This window comes from Lutra lutra, chromosome 6 (genome assembly GCF_902655055.1).
Source record: "Lutra lutra chromosome 6, mLutLut1.2, whole genome shotgun sequence".
NCBI lineage: Eukaryota > Metazoa > Chordata > Mammalia > Carnivora > Mustelidae > Lutra > Lutra lutra.
Genome location: NC_062283.1, coordinates 73,694,646 through 73,706,794, shown reverse-complemented (window position 1 = coordinate 73,706,794; position 12,149 = coordinate 73,694,646). Strand labels below are relative to the sequence as shown.

Genomic DNA, 12,149 nt, shown 5'->3' with positions numbered 1-12,149 from the left:
CTATCATTTCTAAGTACGGACTAGTGCCAAGGACTTTTCTAGCTACATCTATGAACATTTAATTCATTTATGTTGTGATAGTTTCTACTTTAGGTTTTTTTTTTTTTCTACTTTGGGTTTTAATAATGTAAATTTGGAAAGTGTGTTAAATAATACTTTTCTTGGGACTAGGCAAAATATTAAAGTCTTAAGTGTCAAATTACTGAAACTACCCATGTAAACAATTTAAAGAAACAATAAATGTTGAATTTGGAAAGCAGTGGAGTATTTTTTTTTGTTTGCTTTTTTAACCATTTAGTACACCTACTTTTCCCTTGATACCTTCTCATTATACCTTACTCTAGCTCTTAAACCCGACTCTCTCTCCCCCCATGTAGTTTTGGTCAATTTTACTTTTTATTGGCCAACATAATTGTGCTCTTATTTATAAGTACATTTCTACTCAAGTTTCTGAATAGTTATTTTGTTTATTTTCTAAGTTTTTCACTATGTGAAAAATGGTTTTTTCATCTCTGTTCTATTTGGGTAAGAATCTCGATGCAAATCTTTTCACTTCTACAGGACCGGATTTTAAAATTCTATGCACAGACATTTACTCTTTCACCATTACATATGACCAAGGAGATTTATACAAGCCTAGGTATGTTTATTAAATTTTTTTGTGCTTAAGAAAATGGATAGGAAACAACTTTTCAGATAACACTATAAATGAATGATAATCATAGTTTTAAATTTTTCTTTTCAGCTAAATATTTGAAGTTATACTTTCTTTCTAGAGACAATCATATCCCTACTCTCTCAACTGGTATAGATACAAGTAATCCTAATGTGATCTGCTTACTTAAAAAGGTATTCACTTGCTATATGCTTTTTAAAAAATTTAAGTAGTTCTATATTTAAGAATTCTAATTTTTGAGAAATGTTATGCACTGCTTTTCAGGTTCGTCTTCTAAATGAATATCAGAAAGAGGCTCCATCTTTCTGGATTCGTCACCCAGAAAAGTAAGTCCTCCAATTTATGCCAATATAAAATATAGGGGTGTTACTGTCCTGTGTACATTACAAGGAGAAAGAATAGAGACAGTGTTAATTGACTTACATTTTTGGCAAGGGATTCATAAGTTTACTTAGCTTTTCATGTTTTGTGCTTTCCTACATGAATGGCTCTGTGCAAATATCATTTTATATCATTTATTTATCATAAGAAAGCAAAATGAGGTTGTTGTTACTTCCAGTTCTTTTACTATTGGTCTTTGCTACTTTGGACAAGTTCCTTAAGTGTTTTTTAAACTTTTTCCATTCAGTTCTAAAATTTTTTAATAAGGTTATAAGAGCAACTATATATCTAAAGAGGAAAGTTATGTTTGGAGAGCCAATGTTGAAGTAGAAAGAACATATGTTTTATAAAAAGCAGGAGGAAATTGGGTGTGAATCCCACGTCTACCATTTGCTGAAACAAAAAAAACGTTGTTTCTAAAAATTTTCACTTTGTTATTCCATGAATATAAAATATATCACTGGTACTATGTGTATATGTGTCATAGCATTTGTTTTTTTCTAAAACTGTCTCATTCCCAAACTTCAAGGTATATGGAAGAAATTGTGGAAAATACTTTGTCCTTATTATCAGTTAAACATGATCAGAGCCATCTTGTAACACAAAAGATTTTGGATCCAATTTACTTTTTTGCATTGGTTGATACCAAGGCTGTGTGGTTCAAAAAGTGGATGGTAAGAAAAAAATGGAACGTTTTTATACTTTTCAGTGCATTGCTGTATTGTTTCAAAGAATAGCTAACATTCTCGTTTTTACAGTGTGCTGAGAGTTCTAATCACTTTTACAAAGGTAACTCATTTAAATCTTACAAAAATCTATGAGATAAATGGTATTATTACCCCATTTTACTGATGTGGCAGCTGAGGCATGGAGAAGTAACTTACTCAAGACTGTTCACCTAGTAAATGACAGAGCCAGAATAGAATTTTAAATGATAATTTGAGTCTAGTAGGCTGAATGAGCTATCCAAAATCTAGTCTTTTTTAGTTTAAAAGCCTCAGATTCTTAAAGCAGATATGGTAGAACGTGAATTCAGTGTTCATTTTTCTCTGACTTAGGATGTATGTCTGAAAATACCCTTTCATTTGCTTCCTCCTGAACATATAGTTTGGAAAATGTTTAATGCCTGAATGCCAGTGATTTCCAGGGGAGCTCATTACTGTTCTAGAACTCAAACTAATTTAAAAGTAAAAGAGATCCTTATGCTGTTAACCTCCCTCATCCGCTGTAGAGTAAGAGTGGTCTGTGTCATAGTAGCTGCAGTGTTGGCTTATTATTCTCCTATGTCTGTCCCTCAAAAACTGGTCTGCTAGTCATTATGTATTTGTTGCTGTGGGGTGGAAAAGAGGGGGTGTGACTTGCCATGCAGAGTGGCAACATGTTTATTTACTGCTTGGCACAGTTTGGTCATTACCTGGTTGATGGCTTATTTTTATTTTTATTTTGCCTTTTGTTATCTAAACTGTATAGTAATGCCTAATTAACCAAAACCTAGTTTTGTTCAGGGTTTAGCCCTTACCTGGGCTGTTTATGTTTATGGTTGGTAAGTGTCTGCTCAATTTAATTAACTTGAACCCTTTGTTTCTTACATCTGACATTTTGTTTTTAATTTTTAAGTATCAAATCATATATTTGTAGAAAACATGTGAAATAAGTAAAAGCACAAATTAAATTTCTACAACACAGATACAACTATTTTGGTTATGTAGTTATATTATATGCACTTATAAATTTATTGGTTTAGTTCTTTAATAAATCCTATTCTGTTGGAACACCTGGGTGGCTCAGTTATTTAAGCGTCTGCCTTCAGCTCAGGGTTTTGGGATTAAGCCCCATTTTGGGCTCCTTGCTCAGTGGGGAGCCTACTTCTCCCTCTGCCTGCCACTCCCCCTGCTTGTGCGCACTCTCTCTGACAAATAAATAAATAAAATCTTTAAAAGAGAAACAAATCCTATTCTGTTTATAATTTTTTTACTTAACCTTTTTTATTGTTAGTATTTGATTCTCAAGAGTATGCAGCAGATCACATAACCAACAGAAAATTCTTTAAAAAAAATTAGCTCCTTAGTGTGTTCTAGTATTAATGAAAATTCATCACATCATCCTATACTCATATAAGTGAGAGGCTGGCTGACTTTCTAAAGGGCCATATGTAAATTTTTGGTTTTGTGGGGTCTACTGTCTCTGCACCCACTCAATTCTGTTGTAAGCCCAAAGCATCCATAGATAATATATAAATGAATGGATATGACTGTTCGGTAAAACTTCATGTACCAAGGCAGGTGGCAGCTGAACTTGGCTTGAGGGATATAGTATAGTGACTGGTCTATGGTATGCCCTATGAGGATTTCTTTTCAGAACATGGTCAAAAGTTGGATTGTTGGTTAACATTTCTCTTTTAAAGCTGGAAAAATGATTAATCATTTTTAAAAACATTTTAAGCCGCTAGGGTTAAAACACACAGGGTTTCTATTAAATCTCAATTAACCACTCCCCATTAAGTTAAACTCTATATCCCAGAATTCTGATAGTTTTTTATCAACTATAATACTGTTTAATAGTTTTTATTAGGTAAAATGAAGAAGTTGCATTGAAAACACATGATATCTAATATATTCAGTAATATTTATGTATAGTCTCCCCTTTATGCAGTGCATAAAAAGCATGTTTTAATTCTATTATGTTTAGCCTTAAGGAGAAAACTATTTTTTGGTACTTTGAATCACTTAAAAATATATGATTGGCAGAAAATGATTAAGATACTGTACTTTCAGAGCATTTCATGCTGAGCAAAGTTCTGCATATGTAGATAGTAGAGTATCCTTTTTATTTGGAGGGTTGTGATCTTCCCCACCCCAACTTTTCTATCTTTCCTTCAGATATGGGTGTTGATAATGGTTTTAAAATAACTTAGCACAGAAACTGGTTGCAGTTGAGGGATAGAGTATTTTTTCTGCTGGTCTGTCAATAAATGATCCATAGTTTTTTCATATCATTTGCATTCTTGTGATTGCTCTGCTCATAATCTACTGTCCATAGAAAACCTGTTTTGTACTGATTACAATAATTTAAAACTGTTGTTGGTAATTTATGTTATTAGAAATGATGCAGGAAAAATATACTTTGGTATAACTTGAATATTAAATTTGTCATTCTGTCCTAATTTTAGCATGCATATTATAGCAGAACTACAGTACTGAGACTTCTAGAAAAGAAATATAAATCCCTGGTAAGTCTGTTTCTGTCCTTATGTTGAGAAATAATATCACACAAAGATATACGATGTAATAACTTATTGTTAAATGTGCAAAGTTGAGTGATAATTAATCTTGGTTGATGAGGCAATCCCCCTTTTATGTGATTTTTTATTTTTATTTATTTATTTATTTTTTAATCTTTTTTATTTATTTTTTTTAAGATTTTATTTATTTGACAGAGAGAGATCAGAAGTAGGCAGAGAGGCAGGCAGAGAGAGAGAAGGAAGCAGGCTCCCTGAGGAGCAGAGAGCCTGATGCGGGGCTCGATCCCAGGACCCTGGGATCATGACCTGAGCTGAAGGCAGAGGCTTTAACCCACTGAGCCACCCAGGCGCCCCTTATGTGATTTTTTAAAACTAGCATTCTGTGAAACATAAAAGGATAAAAGTAGAGACAAATTATAGTCAGGATAACAATTAGGAAATCTATAGTTACGTAGTAAATTGAGATGTAATAAGCTAGTTTGAGATGAGCCTTATTTTTAAGTATAGTAACTTAATTCAGGTCAGTTATTCGTAGGGGAGTTAGTTCTGTAAAATATACCCATGCTTTTGACTGAAAGTTGTATGAAAAATTCAGAATGATAAATGCTTTTGTATTTACAAAAATTAATTCAAGTTACACTAAATATAAACTAATACAGTAAAATATACTAGCAAAATTTTCTATGTTTATTGCTATTAGTAGAATAGTGTGTAAAGGCATTGGAAGTAATTGAAAAGCAATCAAATCTGATAATAATTGACAAACATAAAATGTGAAATTTATTAAAATATTTTTCCAATATGACTTTGAAATAATAAGTATGATTTTTGTAGCTAGAATCTTCAGTTTAAAAGGGCAAGGGGAATATTTCTGGAGTTGTGAACTTCTGGTTGAGTGTAGCATAAAATGAAAGAACAATTTTTGTATGTGTGTGTGTTTGAGAATCAAGAGCATTGAGTTTCAGAAAGGAGAAGAGAGGAATACTGAAGAATAGGGTGGGGATTTTTAGCAGAAGTGGTAACCGTTTGGCAGCACCTGGGTGGCTCAGTCAGTACAGCGACTGACTCTTGGGTTCAGGTCATGCTCTGTAACAGAGGGAGGCTCCAAGCTCAGCAGGGAGTCCGCTGGAGATTCTTTCTCTCTCCCCCTCTCCCTTCCCCCTACCTGCACAGATGCTTTTTTTCTGTCTCTCAGATAAATCCTAAAAAAGTACTGTTTAAAAATGTTTAATGAATTGAAATAAATTCCTTCTACATCCCATTTCCCCCTCCCATTCCTATTTTAAATGAAGATTTTTGCCGTATGAATATAGACTGATCTTATCAAAATAGAGGAAAGGAGGAGAAACATCAATGATTCACTCTCTCCATGGTTTGTCCTACAACTATTTCACTGTTGCTATCACAGGGGCCCGGGTGGAAGTATTGCAAATGTTTCTGATAGATTAATTTTTAAAATAACAGATTTTTAAGAATTAATTATACCATAATCAATCTGAAAATAGTTACTTTATTATAAAGAATTTTATATCAAATATTTCCTGTACGTAATGGGTCAAACTTGCATGAGATTTCAACGTAAACCTCATTTTCTCTTAAAAAGCTTTCCTAAACTTAAAAAATATGAGTGAATGTGCTATGGTGAGTGCTGTGAAGTGTGTAAAGCTGGCGATTCACAGACCTATGCCCCTGGGGATAAAAATATATGTTTATAAAAAATAAAAAAGAATATGAGTGAGTTCATATCAATAGAGGAGGGATGGCAACTCAGGTACTCTTAATTGCTAACTCCTAAGGTGGAGGGAGGGCAGAAGAGGGAAGTTAAAAAAAAACCGGGTATGTGCAAAACCAAGAGGAAATTTAAATTCTAGTTGTCAATATTTTTTTAAATGACTTTGAGAGGGCAAGAAAAAGGAAATACACTACATAAAGCCATTTCAGAAGCCATTCCCTTAAAGGTAGATAGGACAAAGAATGAAGTTGTTAAAATAATAATTTAAATATGCTGATAGCCAAAATGCCTTTCAGCTACCTCATGACTTTACAATGCTATGAAAATAAAGCTCTTAGCTTTCTCAGCTCTTAAGTTGACAATGCAGGGGGCACTTGGGTGGCTCAGTCAGTTAAGCCTCTGCCTTCGGCTCAGGTCATGATCTCAGGGTCCTAGGAATTGAGGCCCACATTGGGCTACCTGCTCAGCAGAGAGTCTGCTTCTCCCTCTGCCCCTCCGCTCTATGCTTGTGCACAGGCTCTCTCTCAAATACGTTAAGTAAGTAAGTGAGTAAATAAATAAATAAATAAAATCTTTAAAAAAATTGACAGCACATACATACATTGTCTTCCCTAAGGTGCTATCCTACTTGAAATTTTGTAAATGCATTATTGCATAAATGTAATAGATTGCAGAGTAGCCACTAACCATGTATTAATTTTAAATTACAATGAAAGAAAGTTCAAAAATGCCCAGTTCTCTCAATTTCCCTAATTACAAGATTTTAGTAGCCACATAGAGCTAGTAGCCATTCTATGGGACAATGCAGACATTCCACAGTTGCAGAAAATGCTGAAGGTATGGGGGAGATGATAGAAGAAATGATTTAGCAGCTCATTATGCCAAACATACTGCTGTCATTAAAGTTCATGTGAGGAACTCTTATAAAGCAAAAGACAAATGCTTGGAATGGTCATAAAATTTCCACTATACATGCACAGAATCTGATCTTCACTTATGAAAAGTGGGGATAGAGTTTGTATTCATTTTTCCCAATGTTTCTTTTCAAAAGTTCGTCCATGTATACTTTAAAATTTATACACTCACACAAACACAAATCTTTTGGTACTTGCCTCTACTGAATATATAAAGGAATGCTCCATAGGGAACAGAAGGCTTGATCTAGTTCATATTCTGTTGGCTAGATAGGAAGAAAAGACTCTAAGGCAAGTGAACTGAGGATATTGGCAAGAGACTTCCTAAAGTCATGGTCACAGAATTTTTGCATCTTTCACTATAAAGTAGAAGTATGAATCGATTTTTATCCATTGACACTGACATTATAGCAATATTGTTGGTCCACATGTTTTTGTGGTGTTTCCCAGAATGATGCCATAATTAAAATTTAACTGGGATCCTGAGCTTCAGTGGTCTGGAAAGGTATTATTTTAAATATTTTTGTTAAATATTTTTTCCAGTATATTTTTAGAACCTCAACTAACTTTTTTTTTTTTTTTAACTGCTTGAGCTTGGGGGCTATAAATTTCTAGAATTAATAAGTTATTATTTTATTAGATAACTACAGCAGTTCAGCAGTGTGTTCAGTACTTTGAGTTGTGTGAAGCCGTGAAAGCTGATGAGATTTTGGGTCATTCAAAGCATTGTGGTAAGTATTGTTTTCTCCGTTACATACTTTTAAAGATGATACATTTGACTAATAGCTTAGTAACTTACTTTTTAATGGTCAGTAGCATGGTAAATTAGATCACTTCTGCTAATGTAAAATATTTTCACAAATTTTAAAAGATACAGCATGACTTTAATAACAGCTGTACATTTGAAATTAATGCATTATCATATAGATTCTTACATATGCAGCTCTTCAGTTTATACCAGAGTATATGTCCTAGTCTGTTATATTGCAATAATATGCTGCTCATTCTTTTCTCTGGTTTATTAGTCATTTAATTGTCCTTTTTATGCATTTTAGGAGGAGGAACATTTCTGTGAAATATTGTTTTATTACTGGATACCCCACCCTGTGATTCCTGTCTGCCTGTCCTCTTTCTGAGCTAAAATACCCTAGATGTTTCATAATCTGGCCTTAATCACTTTATTAAATCTTAGGAATAATTAGAGTGGATCTTCTGTTATAGTCAGATTCTGCTACATACAAGTGTCTATACACTTTTGTTAATCTTTTTGAATTCTCTTTTGTCACTTCTCTAAGCAAATAGTAAGTTCTCTGAGAATATGAAGGTCTTATTTTTTTATCCTTGGGTAAATTCTTTAACTCAGCAAGAAAAATGGTCAAAGACCAATAATAAGTGGGTTTCAAAAACTAGTGTTGTGTATGTAGTAAAGGGGGAAGTACAGAAGCCAAAATTTATTCGAGGAGGAGAAGGATAAGTTTACATAAACTATCTCCTTTATAAATGTATGGGTTTTTAAAATTTCTTGATATTAAAATGATATATATAGTTCTGTTTTTTTCTGACCACCATTCTACTAGGACATCATGGCTTTGCTCTCTTCCCTATCTTGTGAAGACTTGGCATGCTTCATGCTTTTTATTTATTTATTTTTTCTTCCTTTTTGCTATTTCTTTCAGAATCCTTGCTCTTTGTCTTTTGTTTCAGAATTTCCTGTCTGTAGTTTCTTGTCTTTAGATCAGTTCAGTCTTCCATTCTCCCTGGTCTTCAGGAAATTGAGCAGAGAGCATTTGTTATATACTTAATGGGGATATATACTTTTTTTTTTTTTTAAAGATTTTATTTATTTGAGGGAGAAAGCACAGAGGGAGAGGGAGAAGCAGACTCCCCACTGAGCAGGGAGCCTGAGGTGGGGCTCAGTCCCAGGACCCTGAGATCATGACCTGAGGGGAAGGCAGATGTTTAATCAACTGAGCCACCCCGGCGTCTAGTGGACATACATAGTTTTCTAACTATAGCAACTGTGTCCTCTTAGATACTCTTTCTTAGATATTCTTAGATATTCTTTCTTCAGTAGAAGCTTTCACCAGTCTTATTAAGGGCTCTGCTTTGCCCTGGCCCATTTTTCTCTCAGCGGCAGACTTTGCATCCTACTGTACTAAAAAAAGGGGAACTTGGCAGATACGAATTCCCCAAATTTCCTGCTTCTGAGCATATAAGTGCATGTTTGTATGCCCTTACCAATGTCCCTTTTCTTTGGATTGCACTGAAGAGGTATTCCTTTCCAGATTGATAATTTTGTTCTTGTTTCTGTTCCTATATGGCGTTCTTTGGGTTTTGTTTCTGTTTTAGAACTAGGATATTGCTTCAGTTGTTACTGTGTCTCCCTTTCTGTTGGTACTTCCCCTGCATCATCTGACCCTCCTTATTATGTACCTTTTAAATAAAGACCTGAGCCAGTTCACATGTATTTTACCTTTTTGCTTCCCTGCAGCAAAAACTCTTCTAAGTATCCTAAATACGCCCAGGCCCCATTCCTTAACCTCCTATTCACTTTTCAGCAGTGGAAATGAGGCAATTTCTAGTGCTCCATGATTTTCCCATTATCACCTTCCCTCTTTCTTGTCCTAATTTTACAACCTTTGTCTCTGTTTACCCTTTCTCTCTTCTTCATGGTACCATTCTTTCTTGGATTTCCTCATTCTCGTGAGGAATCCTCATTACACTGGAAAGGCTCTTTTCTTTGTAGTATGTACTCAACAAGGGTTTTGCCCTTTTCTTCTCATCTTAGTCTATCTGTTCTCTCTTGTGGCAGCCCATTTATTTTCATGGTTTCAAATACTGTATGGTGACTCTGAAATATTTAAGCCTGCCACTTTACTAAATTCCAGATCCATATACCCATATCATAATTAGAATATCTATCTGGGTGCTCCATGGCACTTTAATATTAAAATATCAAAGATTGAAATCACTTTATTCTATATCTAGACTGGTTTCTTCCTCCTTTCTCCTTTAAATTACTTAAATAGAATAAACATTCACTATGTATCCAGATGCTGAGGTAGGAACTTGAGAATTTTCTTATTTTCTCACAGTCCCCATGTAGTCCTAAGGCCTGTTGACTTAATTTTCTTAAATATTTATCTGTCTGCTCTTTTCTGTTCTTGTTGCTGATGCTTTCACCCATGATTTTCTTATTCTCATTTCAGACCTTTACCTTCTCCCACCTACCTTTTATGCCACTCTCAGGGTTAGTTTTTCACATGCATATTTGATTACTTTCATGCTTACAACCCTTTAATATCTTTTCAGTCGCCTCTATAATAAAATTCATTTTCCTCCTGCAGCTTAGTCCTCTGTGATCTGCCCCTGTTACCCTCTAGCCTCTTGTCTCTACCACTGGCCTCCTCAAGTTCTGGTCATACAAGACTGCCATACTCTGAATTAGAAGCCCAATATCATGCTTCTTACTGGTTTCTGACACCAGCAAATAGTTCAAGGTCTTTAATCAAAAAGATACTCAGTAGATCTTGAATGTATGGATGAATGATATATATTAGGTGTATGTATTTTACAGATTCTAATTTCATTTGCTAACCTGGTTATAAATACAGTTTTTTATAGTATTGACTTCTAATTGGTAGAATTAAACAGTAATATTTTCTATTGCTTCCTCCCTTAACTTGAAGTTTCTCTTGATAACATGATAATTCTGACAATCTTATGCCATTTTAGAATGAATACTGTATGCATCTTACACTTTATTGAGTCTAAATTTTGTGGTGAATGCTTTTCCCCAGAGATTTAGGTATTATAGGATCTTAAGGAAGCTAATTAACTTTTTTTTTTCTTGTTAACACCAGCGGAGTCTTCATTATAGGCTGCAACCTTGTTTAATGTTCAGAAGGGAATGAAGATAGGTATTATCTAAAATATAATAGCATTAAAATAAATGTATTTGTTTGGTTTTCTTTTAAGGGAATAAACAGAAAACCTTCTACTACTCAGGACGAGAATTACAATATATTTATTTCATTCACTCACTATGCCTTTTAGGAAGGTTATTGATCTATACACAAGGCAGACAGCTATTTCCCATAAAGCTGAAGAATAGAAAAGGTAAGTACAATTAGGAAAAACAAATATGTTTATCTTGGTGAGGTTGTGCTATGAATTACTAAATTTTGAAGATTTTGCCTGGTCCCTTTTAGGATACATAGTGACAAACCTTTTAGTTTACTGATGGCTTATATGCCTTGAAGTATTACATTTGCTTTTATCAGTATGTACTTTCCCCCACATTCTAGTTTTTTTTATTCATCCAGCCTTTAATGCTTTTCTTATTTCTCTCTGTTTTTCAAAATCCTGGACATACTGAATGATCCAGCTCTGGATTCAGAACTAGAAGACCTTGTTTAAATTCTAGTTCCCTTATAAACTGGCTGTGACTTTTGGGCAACTTACTTAACCATTGCTTGTTTTTTTTTGTTTGTTTGTTTTTTGTTTTTTTTTTAATCTACAAAAATGGAATAATATTGGTGATACTGAGCTCACACAGTTTTGTGATGATCAAAGATGAAGTTTCAGAATACTGTTATAAACTACAAAGCCTTGTACCACTTAATATATTACTGTTACAACCCATGGGCAACGCTTATTTTTTTAAAAGATTTTATTTATTTATTTGACACAGAGAGACACAGAGAGAGAATGAACACAAGTAGGGGGAGTCGGGGAGGGAGAAGCAGGCTTACTGCTGAGTAGGGAGCCCAATGCGGGGCTTGATCCCAGAGCTCTGGAATCACACTGGAGCCGAAGGCAGAGGCACAATGACTGAGCCACCCAGGTGCCCCTAACTCTTATTTTTAAAGTTTTCCCCATCAAACTTGAGCACACACTGTTACTTTTTTGCCTCCCTTAAAACTTTAAGGTTATACCAGGAATAGCTGGTCTAGCAGCCCGCAAACTTTTTCTTTAATGTGTCAATAGTATTTTTGGTTTTGTGGGCCACATACTCTCTCTGTTGCATATCCTGTGTTTTGTGTATACATGTGCTCATGTGTGTAAAAGAGTTACCACAGCAGGTCTAAGACTGCTATCCTTAGGAAGGCCTGCTTGCAAGGTTTCACTAGCTGGCATCTCGGAACTTGGGTTTCTCTCTCTTCCCAGAACTTATAAGAGTGGTTCACTGTGCCTACCTAAATG

At 34.5% G+C, this 12,149-nt stretch overlaps 1 protein-coding gene across 1 annotated transcript in view; it reads left to right on the top strand.

The window, feature by feature from the left end:
• TBC1D32 (TBC1 domain family member 32) overlaps window positions 1–12,149 on the top strand; it is a 238,219-nt gene that overhangs the window by 29,948 nt on the left and 196,122 nt on the right. Inside the window, 7 exon segments of the mRNA XM_047733941.1 lie at window positions 562–640; window positions 746–849; window positions 941–1,002; window positions 1,587–1,731; window positions 4,227–4,286; window positions 7,585–7,675; window positions 10,923–11,063. Coding sequence (XP_047589897.1) covers window positions 562–640; window positions 746–849; window positions 941–1,002; window positions 1,587–1,731; window positions 4,227–4,286; window positions 7,585–7,675; window positions 10,923–11,063 — 682 coding nt within the window.